The sequence below is a fragment of the Eucyclogobius newberryi genome, unplaced genomic scaffold (genome assembly GCF_026437365.1).
Source record: "Eucyclogobius newberryi isolate DKJ021-1_F unplaced genomic scaffold, fEucNew1.0.hap1 SCAF_11, whole genome shotgun sequence".
NCBI classification, from domain to species: domain Eukaryota; kingdom Metazoa; phylum Chordata; class Actinopteri; order Gobiiformes; family Gobiidae; genus Eucyclogobius; species Eucyclogobius newberryi.
In genome coordinates this window covers 21,149,241-21,170,267 of record NW_027315735.1, presented here as the reverse complement: position 1 = coordinate 21,170,267, position 21,027 = coordinate 21,149,241, and the positions used below count along the sequence as shown (strand labels likewise).

Sequence of the window (21,027 nt, the reverse complement as noted above, 5' to 3'; positions counted from 1 at the left end):
CAGAGTTTCGTGAGTCACTTCAAACTCACCGCTCTTGGTTCTTTGTACTGTTAACCATTTTCTGTCTCTTGCTTGTTCATTCAGTGGATACATGATAAATGTGCTTCTCTGTGTTTTTATATAGCCGGGGTGTGATGTTTTGAACCCAAGGCTTAACCCCTTAAAAGCCATATTAGTCACAACAGCTCTGTCAGTTGTTCGTGCCATCATAGTATAAGCTCCTGTCATTTGTTTCATTGACACGCTCAGTGGACATTTTAAGCCCTTTTTGTGTAAAGTTGAGCCAAGGATTAAAAGCCACCAATCGATCAGCAAAAGAACTAGTATTGCATGCATGTAAATAATAAATGTTACATTTATTATAGAAATGAAAAACAAACACATGTTTGTACTGTACATGGTTTAATAACACAACACATTTGTATTGACGGGAAGAGACTTGTCATGGCATATATTTAGCATGTTATTCTGCACTGGCTCAACAGTATGCTTGGGGAAACAAATGCATTATATTTACATGTGCCTACAAAATATGCAGGGGTCATCACCAACAAGGTTTCCATTTACAATATAATATTTCAGTCAGTTAACAGTAGTCATTATTGAGTAGCATTAGTACATTGGCACGAAATAAACCTGAGATTGGAGTTTCCCTTGAAAACCAAAGTGGATTAATTTCAGTCTAAATATGTGTATGTATCTAAAATGTGTTTGACTCCTTTGGCTTGAGCATTTTAGTCTACTATAGTACATTTTGAGGGCTATTTTCTGCAGTGGTGAAGCTTGCAATTTAAAAATAAAAATAAATTAAAATGGATAAACCTGAAGCACTGCTGAAAGATTGAATAGTGAAAAAGTCTGCTTTAGCGACATCTAGTGTTGAGCTGTAGATTACATTTTTTTTCACAACCCAGTTCTGGTTCTGCCACACAGATGCTACTTTGCACGGGGGGCTTTGCTAGCTAATATATAATGCTAATATATTTGTTTACAATCAGGTTATTGTTAGGGTTAACATTAGGGTTTTATGACTTAGTTTGGTAGGATAGCATCTGTGGTAAAAATGTATAATAGTTTCACTTCTGTCAAGTTGCAGTTTGTAAAGACATTTTTAAACATAAAACATTAATATGACAGGAAGTAGCTTCGAGTTCTAAGTGGATTCCCTCCATCTATGTCATAAATGTGTGACGTGCCATTGAAAATACAGACAGTTTACACGCAAATGACACAATTTTCTGTCTGACCGTTCACGATCATTCCACAAAATAAATGGTATATTCAAATCATAACTGTAGTGCAATTTATATGGATTTTAACTCCTGTTATCGGTATGGTTGCTAGGTTACAGTTGTGGAATTACCATGTCCAACCAGGAAGTACAATTATAAACTTCACAAAAATGGTCAAACTGGGGACAACGAGGTAAAATGTTAATATTATCATGTTCACTGCATTTTAGTGAAATGTGCAGTGTAACCTGTCATATGCACTGATACAGAACTGCACCGTGAAAAAAAAAAAACGGTAGGTTGAATCACATTTTAGTTTATGGCGCTGTACCTTTAGACTTTATAACTAAGTACTAAGTATAACTAATTATTATAATTTGAATCACTCATCCCTGTACCCTGTAAATTAAGTAGCATGTTTCTGATTGTTGCCTTGCTGTGGTAATATTATCTGTTGCATTTACACTAAATAAACAAGATTCCTAGCAGCTCGTACCTCCCATGTGAACCCTGCCAGAGGGTATTTCCATTGCAAAATACGTTGAACACATTCAAATTTCAGATGACTCAATTCGGTCTATCCATGGTAACCCAGAGCTCGGTCTGTCAGTCTGATTTGCCGCTGCCGTCTCACTCGTCAGCTGAGGTACATCTCGCTCTAATGTCCGACTTGGCCCGGCCCCTTCACACGCTCTCATCTGCAGTAGCTGCCTCTCTAGGTCTTCATTCCTGCGATGCATTTGTAAGTAGCTGGCCTGAAGCTCTTTTTGATAGCGGATGACCTTGTCCTTTTCTGCCTGCCACGTCTGTCTCTCCTCTTCAAAAGCCAAAGTCTGGGCCTCGCTCTGGCGTCTCTCCAGAAGCAGCTCTGCACGCAGACGCTCCTCTGTGGGCCCCCCAGACCCTCCTGAAACTTAGACGTAGACAAGGTTTGAAGTACACTCCAGTCAGTCCTTAGGGGAAATGTAATGAAAGACAGACTGCTAACTTTTAACTCTTCTTCTGGCCTGCATTCAAGCATTCAAATAGACTTCATTCAAGTCCATAAGTCATACTTGTATTGTACAGCCATCCCATGTTTTATACATACATATTTAAGAAAACGATGTATAAAATATTACCTGGACAGTCGAGTGTGTTGCTTTCCTGGCGTCCAGTTTGAGAAAAGCATCGTCGTCTGGGTGTGCCATCTGCTGCCATTTTCAAAGTTTCAATCTGGCTCTCCCGGCTGCTCAGCACAGTGCGCGTCTCTCTCAGCTGATTCTTCAGCTGGAAAATCTCACTGAGCTTTTGGGTGACCTCGGCCTGGGAGTCCCTCAACTGCTGCTTCAACAAAGAAATCTCCCCTGACTTCTGGCACACCTGAAATACAGAACAGCACAACAATAGAGATTTATGTAGGATATTTTGTATTGATTTTGTATATAGAAATGTTTATTTAGCTGCAATTCACCTCCCACTGTGTCTCTTCCAAAGTGGGACTAGTTAGTTTGGCCCTGTCTCCTGAGTCTTGGCGTCTCTCTTTTCCCAGGCTGTCCAGCTCCTCTTGTAGCTTGGCCTTTTCCTGTTGAGTTTTGTACAGCTGTAACTGCAGACTGCGCTGGGACCGCTGAGCTTGTTGAGAAAATTGGTGTAACTTCATTGAATAGAGACGCTTCAGCTCCCCAACCTCTTTCTCCCACAGACGTTGTTTCCCTTCAAAAACCTGCGTACAGTGAGAGGGTGGAGTTAGTCTTCAAAAGAGCAGATAATGAGACAAAACATTATTATTTATTGTTTAACTTCACCTGAGCAATGGCACCCTCACTCTCATCCAGATTTCTTTTCATCTGTTTTATTTCCTGTTCCTTCTCAACCAGACGCTCTTCCAAATCTCGCACCTATTGTAAAACATATGTATCACTTAAAGTGAATATGACAGATTAGACTAACTGCACTCATTTCACTAAAACATAGTTAACATACATTTTGACCAGTTTCCACGAATTTGACAAAGTTTATCATTTTACTTCCTGGAGCAGCAGATCTTCTGCTCTGTTCATGAAGTATAATAATAAATCTGCTATGCAACCCTCACTTTGCATTGGTGGAAATGCTAGCACATGTTACTAGCATATACATTTTTACTATATAGTTTTTCACAATTAGAATTAGGTTAACATGAGAGGTGAAGGTGCTTTCCATGGTGCTGTTTTTTTAACATTGTAAAGCACTTTGAATTGAATTTCTCTCAATTTGATTGATTTATTGATATGCAGGCAACTGAATTAACCAAAACTTACACAATAGTTATAATTTGACAAATCAAAACATAACACCTTTATTTTGTTAACTAAATGTTAAACTTATGATCCTTGCACAGAAATTGTCCCTGCATTTTGGATGAAATGTTATGTCTTGATGACGAACACGGAACAGATGGAACTTACTATCCCACCATACAAAGTCATCATTAGAATAACATAAAAACCTGTCACTATGAACTTTAAAATGATTAATTAAATCAGTGTGACAGGAAATCAGTCAGATCGGCAAAGGAACAAGGACTCACAACATCCTCCACAGACATAGACAGGCTCCACTCGTATGGCGGCGGGGGCTCTCCGTGGGGGGTCAAGCGGCTGAGCGTGGCCATACTCCGACAGGCCATCTCCGCTATGGGCACACCACCGGCCCCTGAGTTCTTTGGCACCTGACTGGCCCGGTCCAAAGATCCAATGGTGTTAATGTGACCCATAGATGCGCTGAACACATGAAAAGGCCGTTTCCAACCACAGTGCAACCACAAACCACAATCAGAAGGAGTGATGTTGCCACTGACCTGATTTGAGATAACTGCGGTCTGAAAGGAGGTCGGTAAGGAGGCAGGCTGTTCATGGAGTTATGGCCCGAGTCGGACAAGTTATCTTCCTCGTGACTGGTCCCACGCACAGAGGAGAGCGTCTGCACATAATTAGACTTCAGTTACAACCCAGTAATTAATGTCTACAAATATCTAGATGTTGGAGTCTATGCCCTCACATTTTTCACAAAGGGCAATTAAGAGTCACCCGCTCCCTTAATGCAAAGTTAGAATAGAAACGTGTATTGTCTATGATTTAAACTTTTTTTTTAAATTGCTCAAAAATAGACAGAAATACCTAGTGTTATCACCAAAACATGAATAGAAAGTGGCATTTCCTGCTTTATTTTATGGCCCATCGGACTTGAACCTCAACCAAGACATTTACAGGCACATTTTATCACATTTATACCTTGTTAGTGTTTGTTGTGGGGCCTCCATGTCGAGATGGCGATGACGAGGAGGAGGATGTAGAGACCGCCTTTGGCACGTGTGCAAAAGCTCGGTGCAGCCCGTTTGAAATGCCATGGTCCTCTTCTTCCAGTTTAGACGACGGGTACAGATTTTGCATTGAGCTGAAGTTTTTTGGCGTGACAGGCTGGAAAGCTGAAGTCCTTAAGCGGGACTGAAAATAATAAACATTAAAGGCATTTATTAAAGACATTACATCCCTTTCTTTTCTATTACATGGTACGTCAATAGGAAATAATCATATCCTTCTTGGAAATGTGATCGTTTTCACAACATTCCCTCTGACGGGATATACTCTATAAAGTGGTACAAACATAACTTGATACAGTGAAGTGTATATATATATTTTTAATTCATACATCAATTTTTATCATGGCCACATCTAGCATAACTAATTAAAGATTTTGAAGATAACTATAACTAGTAATTAAAGGTAGGAACTTAGGTTACTTATGTGAGCTGTTTCATAGTGTAGTAGTGTCAAATAAATACAAGTAATTAGTAGATGTGTAATGAAAAATACCTTTTCATATTTGCCTGCACTTGGTAATGAGTTCTTTGTCAGGTCCACTTCAGTGCCGTCCTTGTTGTAGACCTTGGTGTATGTGTCCTCATCACAACCACTGAGAGACGTGAGGCTGGAGATGATGCCTCTTTTATTGTTACCGCTTGGAGTTACTTTGGGGTCTTTCCTGTGTAAAAAGCAATTATAGATATGTTATGTTCACGCCAACCAAAAATACTGCGTTTTCCAACCCATTTGCTCCTAATTCTTCTGCCAATCATATTAGTCACAATTCAAGCCATTATTTTAAATGCACTGCATCCTTTTCCTCATCTTTATACCTCAAGACCTTTAAACATGTCTTGACAAGCATGTGATTATACAATACAATTGTTATTATTAGTTATAGTTAAGTAATTGATATCTGAATGATGTTGTGTTGTTGATGCTTCTGGACATATTTAAACTGTCCAGAATGAACTGAATCCCGAGTTTAAAAACATGAATAACAAATCTACATGAATAACACATTTAATCAAAATCACATTAATCCTCAGGTTACAGTTACATTTATTTCAATTTCAAAATTATTCAGCTCAAACACTTCCTTCATGTGTTGACCTGCCAGGATATAAAAGCGTGAGTCTATCAATCCGTTCAGTTAGCTCTACATGATATAATAATGTGTCTTACAGCCACATACCTCGTGATGTTGAGGTAGTTGAGGAGTTCCCTCTGGCCCAGGCCCTTCTTCATCAGCCCATTGGACGGTTTGGGTCTCACCTGGGGCACTGCACGATTGGATTTAGTTGGAGAAACGTCTGGTCGCTCCACCAAACTACCCACGCTCCCCATCCCGCAGCGGGGTGTGAGAGGCTGGGTTGAGAAGGGGTTGCGGAAGGTTTTCTTGGGCCCACGGGACAGAGGAAGAGTCTGAATAGAGGCTGCCATTGGTTACAGGACTCTGCAAGGAGATAGGACGCTCTGCAAAAAATAAATAAGATAGTTGTGATTGAGTTGAAGTTGTTAATTAAAGACATGCAAGAAGAGTAAGAACTAGGGACAGGGGCCACACTTTTGGGGACTTTTTTTAGCCCTTGCTCTGGGGCAGGTGCTTTCCAGTCAGACAAGTATATGTACAACATTACGTACAAGTCAGATTGTCTTTCTTCTTTAGAAATAAAAAGTGTATTCCTCTTAATTGTAGAAAAAGTGCTGGATTGTGATGATATTATATATATATATATATATATATATATATATATATATGCATTCTATAGCAACAGTCTTCAAAACTCTGAACTCACAACACACAACATTAAGGAAAAGGATACAGAACTCACCACTGACAATTACGGTAAACTCTAAAGTAGGATGGCATTAAATTTTATTTGTTTAAAAGGCTCTTGTTGAGGTTTTGCCTGATTATTTAAATTTTGCTGAAATTCAGATCAAGTATTCAACCTTGAGATCTCAGGAAATTCTTATTTTACAGTCTAACAGAATCAATCCGGAGCTAGGGAAAAATACTTTCATATATTATATTTGATTGGCATTTTATCTGTATATCCTGTGTTTGTTTGTTTAATTTGTAACTGTGTATATGTTTTTATGTGCTAACATGGCGCTCTTGTGAATGAGAACTTGCTCTCAAGGGCCCTTCCTGTATAAATAAAGGCTATAATAATAATAATAATAATACAATTGTATAAACACTATTCTTAAGAACAAATATAATAGTCATTAAAATTCATATTAAAATTGGAACAAAAATGAGAGGGTTTATTGTTTGTTTTGGTGCATCACAGTTTTATATGCATAAATTACAATGCTCAAAAGGTGTAGGACGAAGGGGACAAAACCTTATTTTTCCAGCCCCCATTTAGTTAAATATTTAAATGTTCCACAATATACTTATGCTAATGTTAAAGCCAGTTAGACCACTTACATACACTGTGGCTGTGTAAAGGGAGCCGGGAGCACTGGTTCCTCTGACTAAATAGGAACTTTATATGGACCTAGTTCTGGATACGGTTCTTATGTGTAAAAACACCTACAGCGTTGCTGAACTATTTTAATTACTATTTTCATTATGACCTTAATGACCTTAACAGAGCAGAAATGTACAAATTAAAAGCAGATAAAGGTCAGATTCAGAATAATATACCCTGGAAAGCTCTTTTTATGTTTGTTTGTAAATAATGGTCCAGTTCAAATGAGTTGCTGAACCAAATCACAAGCCCAGTGTCTCTTTGTGCAGAGCGGATGTGGCTCTGCCCTGAGGGAGCCCACAGACGTGTCATCAGCTGTACTTGTGTGTACAGACAGCTGTCTCAGATCACAGCTGGAAAAAACTATACTTATACAGAGCTGCATAAAAAGAGCCACTCACTCAAATTGTTTGTTTGATAGCTTTCTTAAATTCCGGAAAACGAACAACCCAAAAATTCTACATACCGGACGAATTGACTTGTTATGAGAAAAGAAAAAGGAGTTGACAATCTTCTTATGTTTGAATGGTTTATTGTGCTAATTTCTCTATGCACCAACACATCCCCACCTTGCTCCTTTTCAGACAACTTCATTAAGGTTTACTATTGATTTCACCCGAGTGACCCTCTCTCTTCCTGTGCATAAACACCCAAGCAGCTATAAACCATTGTGACCGTAAAAAGCTGCAGCCTTCAGACTATAAGAGGACCTGAGGGAGGTACGAGCTCTGTTTAGTGCAAGGCCAGCGGACGTGGCACCACAGACTGTCGGACACTGGTAAATGGCCTCTGCTTTATCAGTTTCATACAAAACAAAAACATTAAGGAGTACTGAGTATGACAGAACCATTTTGTTAAAAAAATATTGAATTGCATTCCTTTCTAACAAGATTTGTTATTATATGAGCCGATTGTCTCCATTGAGATGCTATTGCTTTGCTTGGAATAGTCCACGGTACAGCATTAAATGTATCTATCTCAATAGAGACAAGCAAGTTATGTCACCAAGCCAAGGTAGGAGTCAGATCTGTGGAGAGGCGATCCATCTCATAGTAAGACGACATGTTTTTTTTATAATCTCATTCATCTCAACGGGTTATTTGTAATGAAATGTAAAATAAATAAATAGTCTGAATCACTGCCATCTAAAGCAACACACTAACATTTATTACAGTTTAAAGGTGTTTCAAATGTCAAAAGAGCATCTGAAGATCTCAGCTAGGACCAGATCAAAGCAGCTTTAGCTCATGATTATATTCATGAGCATGTGCCTCAATGTACTTTCTTCCAAAGGGTCATGCTCCTAAAAACTGGAACAGTGCAAATATATTGAATATTATAGTTCATCAAATCAGATATAGATAAACTTGGAAGGCTGAAAAATATGTTTACACATAGTATTGTCCGAGTGTGACTTGATTGATCTGGGTGGGGGCAGGTGGTGTATGTTTGAAGATGTAATTGACATTGTATGAATAAATCATGAGTGAGTCAACCCTAATGGCAAGTGGCCAGGGTCTGACACTGTATTTTTAGGTTGAGTTTTTTTTTACTGCATTTGTATCATGGGAGGCAAATCGATGTTGGACGGGAAGATCAGATGGGGGAGAGGAAGATTGAGGCAACACAATTTATTTTGGTTAAAATCCTTTTAGGTTGCAACCTCAAACCCTCACAGCTCTGAAAAATGGTGCACCCAGTTGTTTTCCATAATTGCTGTGTAGTTTATGGGCCTGGGTAAACGAGAAAACACCGTGAGATTTACAGCCAGCACAACTAGCCACAGGGCCTAAACACGACGCACCTCTTTAAATCACGCACACTGATCAAAGCGCTGTTTCTTCTCTGTGTCTAATTGGAAAGGGCCCCGGTCATGAGCTGTGTCTTTTATTTAAGTTAAAAGTTATTTAATTTCTTTGATTGAAGATTGTTCCTTCAAAACATCAGACTCTTTTTGATTCTCAAAGCTCCTCCAATATCCCAAATATGAAGATGATTTATCTGTGTATAAAATCTCAAAAGAAGTACAATCTCACAAAAATGAAAGGATTTTCCGAGGCAGATGCAACACGGTGCTGTGTAAGAACGGGTCAATCGACATTACACACCCCCATCATTTCAAAATTTAGCATGTCCAAAGTTTATGTTTGCAGGTCAAGTTTGCCTGTTACATCCAAACCTCCCCCTCAGCAGCGCACGCTCTTACATAAGCCCAGTGGGTTCTCACAGCTGTGGAGCTGTAAAACACGACAGCACTCACTGACCTCATCTTTTGTGCAGAAAACAGTTTTAGTTATACCTCCCACTCCCACCCAAACTCACCTGCTCCACTCCATTCATTTGGTTATATCACTTCAAAATGGTGACCTTTTTAAGTGTAGCTCCCAAAATGTTCCTTAAATGAGGTCTATGTTTGCTGTTGGAGACCATGGAGCAGGTGGAGGCCTTCAAAGACCTGTGGATCCTGTCACATGATCTTCAGCCAGCACATAGACACTGTCCATAAGTAGTCAAAGCAAAGCTTATTCCTACAGAGGAAGTTGAACATTAGCGTTTTAAAAAGTGACTACAAATCCATCAACGAGTCATATCATATACAATAACATAATCTCCTGGTTTGCATTCACTTCTGTAAAATATAAATATCAATAAACTCCACAGAATCATCAAGCAAGCAAACAAATGAATGGGAAAAAACCTAGGCAACTGAAAAGAAGAAAAGAAGCTTCACAGCTGACCTGTCCCACCCACTGAACCATGGTTTTGAGCTTCTCCCATCGTCCCATATTATCAGGATAGCATATCCAGCATATTAGGATAATATGTTATACTATGTACTGTAGCTTCTATGTATTTGCATTATTGTATTGATATGTTTAATCATGTAAGGACTAACTTAAGGATTTTCAAGCAGAGAAAGGAGGGCATTTTTTAAGAGTTGTTCACATGCGTTTTTAAATGAGTGTGGTACACCTTAACCAGACTGTAAAGCCAAGCAGAGCGGACAGTCCTCGCACAGCCAACATGAGCTCATCCCATAAAGTAACATGAATGAATGCTATAGAGAGGTAAAAGTAAGAGATACTTAGAAGCTCAGTCTAAATATCACAGGCGTTGTCTCTCACGTTTGAATGACTTTGTGCCCGGATGGGCAGGGATGCAACGAGACACGGGGGCCAGATAGGCTTTTAACCAGGTTGGAACCAAGATTAACCCAGAATCGAACCAAGTCTAAACCAGATCTAAAGCAGAATTAAATAAGGACTAAGCCAGCAAAACAGGTTTAAACTTGTATTAACCCAGAATTAAACCAGAAAACAAGAAACATTAGTAATAATAATATTTGGAAGATGGGCCGCGGGCCGGATCAGATCATTTAGCGAGCCTGATCTGGCCCCCGGGCCTTAAGTTGAATAGCCCTGATATACAGTATTCTTTTTCATGTGCGATGAATGCACAGTTGTATATCATGTATCGCTTAAGTGTGAAATATAACACCAGCACCACAAGAACATGGGAACATGTTAAGATATTACACTTCTTTCATGTTTTCCTGAAAGAGCTGAGAGAATACTGTCTTATATTTAAGGCTGTGACATAAATGACAGACGAGACACGTCTGAAATGCAGACATATAAATTACTGTATGTTACAAGCCGTGGCGCTGAAGTTAAAAGCCCACTGTTCAGCTGCACACTCTTTCCATTGACGACAAGTTCTTGAGTCTTTACAGAGGTCAAAGGGTCACCTGTTCTCATAGAGGAAGACACAGGCCCCTATTGAGTTTGCAACTGTGTCCTCTGTCCCCAACATGGTCTATAGATAAACAACAGGAAAACTTTTCACTTTGGCCAGACTCGTCTATAGCCTACATCAGGGATGGCGATTTGTCACTGAATAAAACATACCACACTGAGTCTGGCTCACGATTTTGACTTTGTACATTGAGTAGCTTTGTACAGCCATTGCCCTAGAGATAAATTAACTGCTTCTTCTGAGAATTAAAACACTTTACTGTCTTTTAATAACTAAGAGCATGTCGGAGGTTGACCAATAGGAGGAGTGGGTGAAGATCGCCTTGGGTGTGTGAATTGAGTTAATCAGCTGCATCAGATAACAATTCCTTCAAAACTTAGATTACATTTAAATTTAAATTATCATCAACTCATATGCTTTGCGTTTCCGCTCCATAGCATATAAAAAGGCACTAACTGCATGAATCATGATCAAATCTAAATCATCATTTAGGCTCTAAATGTTATTTTATTGTTTGCATATTGCTCAAGTAGCAAACAAACCAATGACCCCGGGTCATGGAAAACAGCTTCACTGTGTTAAAACTCACTGAATATGAACACCATCTGCCCTATTCACTCTTGACTGTTCTCACTAAATTGTGTGTCTCCAAAACGATCTGAAATATTTTCCCACAGAAATCGGAGAATGCAAATAAGTAAAGTATGCCATGCATTTCACCTGTTTTTGAACCTGATCCAAGTTTCGGTTCACCCCGCAGTACCAGCGCTCAGTGTTTACCAACGCTCACTGTCAACTAAACCTGGGTCAGTCCAGAGCCATGATCCGGACCAATGAGGAAGCAAAACCACATTCTTAACATTTCTGTGTGGGTAATAATTAACATGCTAACACCAATACCAGTTGAAATGAGAGAAGGTCCAATATTTAATCTCGTCAGTCATTGTAACCTGTCTTTCCCATGAGAATGAGGGAAGACCTGTAACATAAGACATTTAATGACTGATAATTCAACCATCTAATGAGCTGTATGATGTAAAACTATTGACAAAAGCCAGGGAGAGGGAGCTGCTTATTAAATTCATTACAAGAAAAGCTAGGCCTGAGAAGGCGGAGGGGTTACCCGAGTCCCTTTCTCTCCTCTGTGGAGTCTTTGTTTTCTGTTGCAGTTCACGTAGGAGTCGGCTTTTGCCATTATTCCAAAAGACGTTGAATGGTTCCCACATCATCCCACCCACAACACTTTTGCTAAACCACTTTACATTTTCTACAGTACGCTCTTTTTGTTTTAATAGACGGAATAAATAATAGCTCCAACAAGTTTGACAAAATAAAAGAAACAATCATGAAGAACTCATTTCTGATGCGACTTCCAAACCTGCAAAGTAAAGTTTGTTATCACTTATGAAGGGGTGTCTGATATGTTTATTGTGTTTATTGATAATCAGTTTAACTCATTTTAGATTAACAAACAATATCTGCCTCAATGATTGAACTCGAGTTGAACTATTTAGATTTTATTTAAGTTTTATAGTCTATTGCTTTGTCCATGCGTTTTACTATGAAAATACCGAGCCAACTAATGTGATAAACAGAAAACATGAGATGTAAGTCGGGGTGGACAATGCTGAACGTATTGGTCCATCTTAAATAAACAGCTTTTCTGTTTGTTTGCCATTGCTATTAAATTAGCATTTCCAGGAGCATCAACATTTGTAGGGGGGTTGTAATATAAACTGTTAAAACAAAAATCACATCAACATTTTTGTAGAGGTCCACTCAATAGTTTCAATTTGAATTCAATAGCAATTAATCATGCAGCCCTCTATGCATCAGCACGTCTCTGTGATGGGCTCTGCGGGATAAGAGTGAGGGTGTCAAGTTGTAAAAGCATGTTGATGTTGATGCCCTGTTCATTGGATCAGCACTTTGCCTTTCTCTTTAAATAAACACAGTGTTTGATCATTGGCGGCGTCTCAGTGTGAAAAAGTGAAAAAAACTCTCTTCAGCTGATTTTGATCACAACTCTTCTGTGCAGTTTACATTGACAACATAGCAACAGGAAGCACTGGTCTAACATAAACAACGCTGCAAAACGCAAAACTTCTAAAACACAATTAGGAAATTAGGAATAGTTAAAGAACAAAGAAGGTCTTAAATCTTGTTACACAGCCATTAATACTCCTGAGGGGAATTCCAGTGCAGCAAATAGACCAAAACAAACACGCGTCGGCAGATTTCAAAAGAGGAAAAATGCGATGGAACGAAATGTTATTTTGAATGTGTTTGAATAATGTTCGTTCTGTGCGCTCAGTGCTGCTCTATTTTCATTATTCAATAATTTTGAGTTAATTAGCAGATTTGTTCAATGCTGCTGGGAGTGAAAAGGGGAGGCAGCACAGCATGACGTAAACCACCCGGGAGGATGATTAGGTTAAAAAACAAATTCAAATGCATGCGCTGCAAACAAGCATTCCCCGTGGGCAAAGTAATTAACAACCATCCTGCTTCAGCGCACTCACTAACTCTACAAAATACTGCCTGACCTGCCACTATAGAAAAGCAAGAGCACAACTTTCCCATGATCATTTTCTCAGCTGTGAAGACGAGTTCCGCAGCTTCTTAAGATGATATTCGAGGTATCGCTTACGTTCAGCAAAGGTATCACAAGAGAACGTTCAAAGTTTGTAGATGAACTCAAAGGTAACTGAGCCATAAATTGCTACAATACACCAATTTCTTCCCTGACATCAAGAAAATCACCCTATAAAGCATGGTTCGGGCTCTGCTTTTCTGGTAGAGTGTCCGCCGCCTGCTTCTCTCCATAGGGATGTTATTGCTTTGCCCAGAATGTCCCGCAGTATGGCATTCATCATATCTACATCCTCGCATTTTCTTTATTATGAGCGGTTTTGTTGCTGAACATTTGGGACGGTCCAGTATGATTTTTTTTTTAGCCAATATCAATATCCGATATAGGTCTTACTGTTGTGGCTGATAACGTTTACAAGACCACAAACTTGACACATGGCACAAAAACCTGCATCCTTACTCGACAAATCCAACCTGTAGCTTGGCATGTTACGGTGATGGATAAGATTAATGCCATATTGTGGAACATTCTAGGCAAAGCAATAACATGTCCATAGAGAGAAGCAGTACCAGGAAAGCACATCCTCTTAAGACAGGCCTCAATTTTGACACAACAAAGCGCATTATTTACCTGTACTTTTTCTGTCCGCTTCCAACAGTGCTCTACTTATCCCATGCTCACTCTGTCATTCTGTCTGCTGTGTTCTCATTATCATTGCCACACGATTTCCTGTTTCTAAAGCAGGGGGTGGCATTTGGGGAGGTGCTTGGTTCCAGCCAATGTCCCGCTGCTGGCCACAGTGTGATAGCTTGTCACCCAAAACAAACTGACCAAGCGCACTGAGTGAGTTTTTGTGCCGCCAAAAGGGATGCAGGAAGACATTACAGCACGGTACTTTCCCGTTCACCCTGAGTTTGGTCCCCTATGCTTTCATCATCTCTTTGTTGTGCCTTAAGCTCTCTGTGGTTGGACTTGCTTGCCGAGTTTTAGGACAAAAGGCACGCATTTGTAAAAAGGCTTCTTAAGACGATCACTGATGAAAAATAGCCAAGTTCTTTGCACACATTCCAAAAGTAGTAGGTTTTATTTCCTGGATAATAAGTCAATAATAACGGATTAGACTTGAGTTCAAAGACAATCAGCGGGAGCCCAGAGGAAAAGAGACGCAGGGGACTGTCTGGACAATAGCTATGTGTAAGTCGCTTAGATGGTCCTGCTTCATATCAGGTTGCATAACAAGAGATCTTCAGATGAGCACCGGGAGACAAGAGAAGACATTGTCCCAAACTCCTTCACCAAAAGAGTCCTTTCTTCTTTCCACACCACGTGATGAAGGCACAGGGTCCGATTTCATGTCCTTAGTGCTTTGACTTTGTGAAGCTGGTACTGATGGGTGGGCATGCAAGAATCTCAGCTAATAAAGCCTGCTGCCAACCAGAGGTGAACCATGTTGAAACTGGCAAATTATTAAAGACATTCCACTTGGAGAATGTGATTTTACAGTGCACTTTTGCCCTCTTTGTTGCATTTTTTTTTTTTTAAATCAGTTGAAAAATGAAAAGGGAGGAGGTACATGATAAAGCAGTCTATTTTAACACTTTGGCAGGTGCCAGCGAGAGATTCCTTGGATTTTCCATTGTAGGAGACTCCCAGCTCACAAACATTCCCTGACAGTGGGGAATGTGTGAGAGGCAGAGATAAAACTGGCAGATGCATAGATAGATTTAAAACAACACAGATTTTACCTTTCTTACCAGTCACCTAGACGAGACAACAACCAGGGCTAGACTCATTTCCTCTTCCTGAGCCTCTTTAAAGACAAAAACATAGAGTAACCAGAGATTGAAGGCATGCTGGCGGTCCGGTTTGAAGAGAGGAAACTATTTAAGGTCAAACAGTCACCTGCAATTTGAGAAACATTGGCCTAGAAAATAAATATACATCAACAATTCATAGTATAAACTTTTATTTTATCAAATTGAAATAAATAAAAAAAAAGTCTAGATGGGACATAATCAGTTGACTGATGCCTGTATATGATATGTACAACTGGAAGGATGGTGTGTCAGGCAACATGATCAGAGCAAGGGAAGGGCCAAATGACAACACATTTTCTTGGAACCAGATCACAATTTTTGATTTGTATCACATTTCATGTTCACATTATAGTTTTTCTATTGCTTCTTCTTAAAGTTCACAGCTGTCACCAGTAGGAGAAATTGGTGTTTGAGATGACAGATTAATCAAATATAGAATAGAGAATCACTATATGACACTAATCAAAATGTCAGGAAGGAGATCATAATTCAATTTATTTTTAATCTGATAAGTAATATATATTGCACATGATATTCTATGATAAAGCCGATTACTGTTTTAAAAAGAACAATCTCTTTCAAATCTTTTTCAATCTTTTTTGACAGTTTAAAACAGTATTTCTTTGTTAAAGGCGGTAATGGAAGATCTTTCGCCTCCGCACTCCCCCCGTGCGTACGCGCACAACAGCCTCACTTCTACACGTGCGTTTGTTTATTAACGCGACGGATCACATCGCATCTCTCGTCTCCTGTAGATTTCTCGTCTATCCCTGTCTTAATTTTGTCCTGTACACTGAGGGAACTATATTATGATAGACCCATGCGCTTAGACACGGAGAAGCATGCTGCTCTCCTGGGGACGAGCCAGAACGAGGCTGCAGGTGAGCAGTAGGTGCGTTTTATGATTGATATGTGGCAGGACTAATCGGTTGTCCACGCCACGAGGAAATGAGACTCAGATTTGGGCCAAAAAATCGTCCATTACGCCTTTAATTATCTTCTTAATTTCACGGTGTCTATGCCAACTGCATTGCATAAACACATTTACGTTTTCAAAATACCCAACAGGTTTAGAGTAAATACCCAAAAATGCTCATAGCTATATATCAATACAGCAGTCCACGATATAGATACTTTATGAACAAATGAAGAACATGTTAGGACTCCCCTGATACATATGATCCAAACTGTAGCATTACTGAGCTGTCAAGTGAAAATGCAGTTCTTATAAGTCGGTGTATGGTTTTATTGGCGGAAGCGCAGCAGCAAGTTCAAATACTGATGCAGAAAAGCATTGATGAGTGGCTGCTCGGGATATAAATAAACCACAGAGCCCACTCACAGAAAAGGGCCTTCACTCCAACCCTTTTGTTCAGGGCTGCTGCTACTCTTCACCCCAAATAAAAGAAACAGATAAAAGCCCTGAGTACTTTGCAACAGCACAATTCACCACAAGAAACACTCTGCTGCCTCTGGTATGTGTGTCTGAACCCTGTCTTCTCCTCCAGGAAGATAAGATGGATCAATAAATACAAGATAATGATGAGGGTAAACTTAGTCACGTGGGTAAAAAACACTACAAAATGTTCGTTAACAAGACAATGGTCCCAGCGTGAGATGTAGCCAGAGTTTTCTGCACCGAGCGTCTATTTCCGTATGGAGGCTTTAGGGACACAAAGGCCACGGCATGGGGTCCATCTGCAAACTGAGACCTCTCTCCCTCAAGGTCAGAGGACAGGGGGAAAATGTCTAAATAAATGGCTAGATGTGCCACAAATTCCCGCACAAACAAGGATCTATTTTTTCTACATGTGTTTGTTTTACTAAAAGCGTTTTCTACTCCCAGTTACACTTGACCCTTCACTGTTGAATATTTTGAAATGTAAAAATATGAAAATCTCATGGTACAATATTATCAGAATATTTATATCACAGTATGATGTTTATTGCAATGTTGTGGAGCAGAATTGTATAAATATATATTTTTCTTTTAAAATGCCTTGACAAGCCTTAAGATATAAAAGTGCTTAAAAACATTATTTCTTCATGTTGTCTGCACAGAAATGGAGCAAAGTATCATGGTCTAAGTAGTTCCGATGAATGAATGCAAACAAAGGAGCTTTATTTGATATATTGTGATATTATTGTGATACTTAAACAATATCATGATATTTTGGTTATTTTTACATCCATTCTAAAATGTAGTGGTATATAAACAAATCAATGTGAGGAACAGGAAAGTTTAAAATTCTCAGTCATCCCAGGAAAACACCTGGACCATAATGATTAACTTGGGTGTATGCTGTCTCGTAAAACTACAACTTTAAAAGTGTAGCCAAGCAACTTCACCCAGGTCAATGTGTGCAGCATCAATCAATGTCAGAGGGGCTCAATAATAGATCCTGCAACGGCCTCAACTCGGGAGATCTTGATGGAAAATGACTTAGACACAGTAAATACGATGAATAACAAATGGCAAAGAATAGTAATAATAATCAATATGTAGAAATGTTTTTAATTAAAAATGAATAAAAACATGACTAACTTTAGAACTATATTGTCAACATGATAGATTAGATGTCTAAAGTTGCAAAAAATCAGGGAAACTTCAGTCAACAGCCAGACGTTTCACATTAAGCTCCAGCACTTTCTCCAGTAAGATGAATACACAGAGTAAAGTGTAACAGGATAAGATTAAAGGGCCAAATGGTGAAAAATCTATGGAATAATCTGGTGTGAAGGAGGGAGAGTGTGATTACTGACCGGGTTTGGTGAGAGGGAGGAAGGCTGAAATAGTGTTTGATTAGCTCAAGGCAACGAGACCAAAGCAGTCATTTACAACTGGGCTCTGGCTGCCATATAATCTGGAGCAGTCCACAGTGCAGTTTAGTTTAGTCAGAGGCTATGAAGTCAGGTTTCATTCAAGTAGAAATCACTTTTAAAATACTCAATGTGGGTTTTTTTCCAACGTCTATTTTCAAATCTACAATTACCTAGGATGTAAAAAAAATCTGATTTTAATCATACTAAAACTCTCGACTTCTCATTTGAACGAATACTCATGTCAGAACTATTGTAAAACCAGAAACTAATATTAAAGAAACGACCAATATTCTCACTTTGTATCAAAATCAAGTTCATATTGTGACGATAACCAGTCTGTTATAACTGATTCAGTATTTTTATAAACCTAGAAAACCTTAAAATATTGGTTACTAATGTTTCCTTAAAACAAATACAGCTTTCTCGTTGAAATATCAACTCAAAAATAAATATTTGAATAAAATGTCTAGATCAAATGTATGACAGACTTGAGTTATTGTCCCTTGAATAAATCAGGCACTCAAGACAAGCACAAAGACAAACGTAGCAGCAGCATTCCAGCAGCTGTGCAATATTCAGCAGCACAATTACAGTGTCATGAACAGCCCCGGCCCCGTGATAGGAAACAGACACATGCAGAGAGACACGAGAGACAGACAGCTGAAGGAGGACATCACATCAGCTGTCTCATTCTGCTGAGAGACACTCTCAGTCACTATGAAGAACTTATCCTTCCTCTGCTTTGTGAAAGAACCAACAAATGCTCACGGCAATATAATGATACAGTAGCCCAGGATATCGATACTTTAGCAACAAATTAAGTATCGCAATACTGTATACTAATATAAATATTTTAGCACACCTTTAGAGCAAATTAGCCTAATTGAAGTATTATTGAGCTGTCCAGAGAAAATTGAAGCATAGCACTTCACCAAAATCCATTAGATCTTGTGGTCCTTTAGTCATTGAGTCGGTTGATGGCGTCTATGTCAACTAAAGTTTTTATAAGTCAAGACAGGACAAAAGCATAAGGGAGTGTGCAGCAAACCTTGATTTTAGAAGTGCTTTATGAATAAATATGTAATATGTCTAATAGTATGTGTACTATGCAGTTGTTATTGCATATATCCCCATGGACTTAATGTCAATGTCTTGTGTAAATTCAGATCAAATCAGATACTTGGTTGGATCAAAAAGATCTTTTAGCTTCTTTTAATCAACTCGATGCACAGGCTTTGTCTTTGGTCGACCAAGAATTTCCTTCCGACTACAGCCCTAATGCATTTTTAAACTATTGCATGTCCGAGCAACTTTCAACAATTGACTTTCCAGCGTAACGTGCCTCCTTAAAACGCTTCAATGGTTGTTATTACACTTTCATAATGCCCGGGTCAGTAACTGCTATGTAATTATTTACAAGTCGAAATGCACCAGCGAACTTCAAAGTGAGGTCATTTATTGTGAGTAATAATGGGCATTAAAACAAAGTCCTCAACCTGATCTGTCTATATTGCTTGCTCATGCTGCTGTGTTTCCTCAATAGGCAATAAAAAAAGGACTGTATTGAGTGACGGAATGAATGAGGGCCACATTTTTGTGCAGTGACTTGAACCCGAAACAGTATTTTAAGTTGTCTCAGAGAGGGCCACTGACCTGTCACTCAGACTGAACAGAGACTGCAGTGTAGCTTCTTTCAAGTGAACCACAACAAACCCAGATTACAGGACTGGTCACCGCGCCATTGCCTGCTGCAGTTCACACGCCGATTGACTGTTTATTGTCAATCTCGACCTTCCACTTGCGTCACTGCAATCCCACAACCACTGCACTCAAAGGACCCTTCCAAGAGTACCCAGGTCAGAGGTCACCTGTGCGGCCTCCGGTCTCCACGACGACAGCCTGGCAGTTCCCCCAAAACTTGAGTGGGTGCTGCACGGTGTCCCCCTCCACCCACACACTTGGGCGCCGTCTCACTCAGTAACACGGCTTTTGTCCCAGGACTAATGTGCGTCAAACGAGAGCTCCAGGACAAACACTGACAACGCACAAGCCAAACACTGCACCGTGAAATGTGCAGCAAATGTACCATCACCGCCGTGCACTGACTGGGGGCAGTAAATGGATAAGTAACCACTGTTTTATGTGGTCACTTTAATGCCATTCAAGCAAAAAGACATAAAATAACACAGTCCACCGGTGCCCTTTAAAAAGATAAGATAAGATAAGATACAAGAACCTTTATTCGTCCCACAATAGAAACGTGCAATAAAAATCAAGACAAACTAAAAATAGACTTAAATCTAAACATCCAACTAGAACATTAGACATACTTTGAATAGAGTTTAAGCACAAAAAGGTGTAAAAATAACACAATACAACACTGTGCAAGTAGAGTAAAACTATAAGGTTACATAACTATAATGTACAACAAGTGGTTATGATTGTGGTTATGTACAAACTGCATATGCACTAATATAAGCAGCAGCTAAAGTGACTTCAGTGTATTGTGTGTTGATTCAGTTTCATGCAGTTTTGCACAGGATTAATAAATGTTTAATGACGTTTTATCTTTCCCCAAGGTGATTAAAAACCTTCTTATGCAGTGATTCTTGCATGATTGTGATACAGATGCTAAACAGAGGCATCCATATGAGAGCATGCGGTGCTTACCATGTTGTGGACGCAGGGTATTTCTTGGTCAACTCAACTTTGCAGCAGTTTGCGTCTCGACGTCGTGAGGAAACAAACAACACGTGTTTACGAGGCTGTGCGAGGTATTTTCCACAAGTTTCGCTTTTCTCCGGTGCAGAGCTGACAGACAAAGTGGCAGTGGTTGAGCAGAGAGTGAAGTGAGGCTGTTTCTTTTCCCTCCTGGTAGTTTGAACCAGACCAGAGAGAGAGAGTAACATGTGTCCTTTCAACGGGACGGGCCCGTTAGAGGAGAGCGACATCTAGTGGACAAACGGTGCTGGAACAAGGACTTGAATAAGGGTCGAT

General features: G+C 39.5%; 1 protein-coding gene across 3 annotated transcripts; it reads right to left on the bottom strand.

Moving 5' to 3' along the window:
* Window positions 1-1,601: 1,601 nt before the first annotated feature.
* On the bottom strand, window positions 1,602-20,898 carry n4bp3 (NEDD4 binding protein 3). Of its 3 annotated transcripts, none has more exons than XM_072437797.1 (10): window positions 20,701-20,898; window positions 5,754-6,034; window positions 5,069-5,237; window positions 4,487-4,699; window positions 4,054-4,175; window positions 3,784-3,976; window positions 3,020-3,112; window positions 2,686-2,937; window positions 2,354-2,594; window positions 1,602-2,136 (listed from the first exon to the last, which is right to left on the bottom strand). In XM_072437797.1, exons 2-10 carry the CDS (start codon window positions 5,999-6,001, stop codon window positions 1,784-1,786), a joined length of 1,884 nt encoding a protein of 627 aa, XP_072293898.1. In that variant the 5' UTR covers window positions 6,002-6,034; window positions 20,701-20,898; the 3' UTR covers window positions 1,602-1,783. The 3 variants fall into 3 exon arrangements, with proteins under 3 accessions (XP_072293898.1, XP_072293896.1, XP_072293897.1); XM_072437795.1 differs by having other exon boundaries at window positions 1,602-2,139; window positions 20,701-20,897; XM_072437796.1 differs by lacking the exon at window positions 20,701-20,898 and adding an exon at window positions 14,021-14,105 and having other exon boundaries at window positions 1,602-2,139.
* Between the last annotated feature and the right edge of the window lie 129 nt (window positions 20,899-21,027).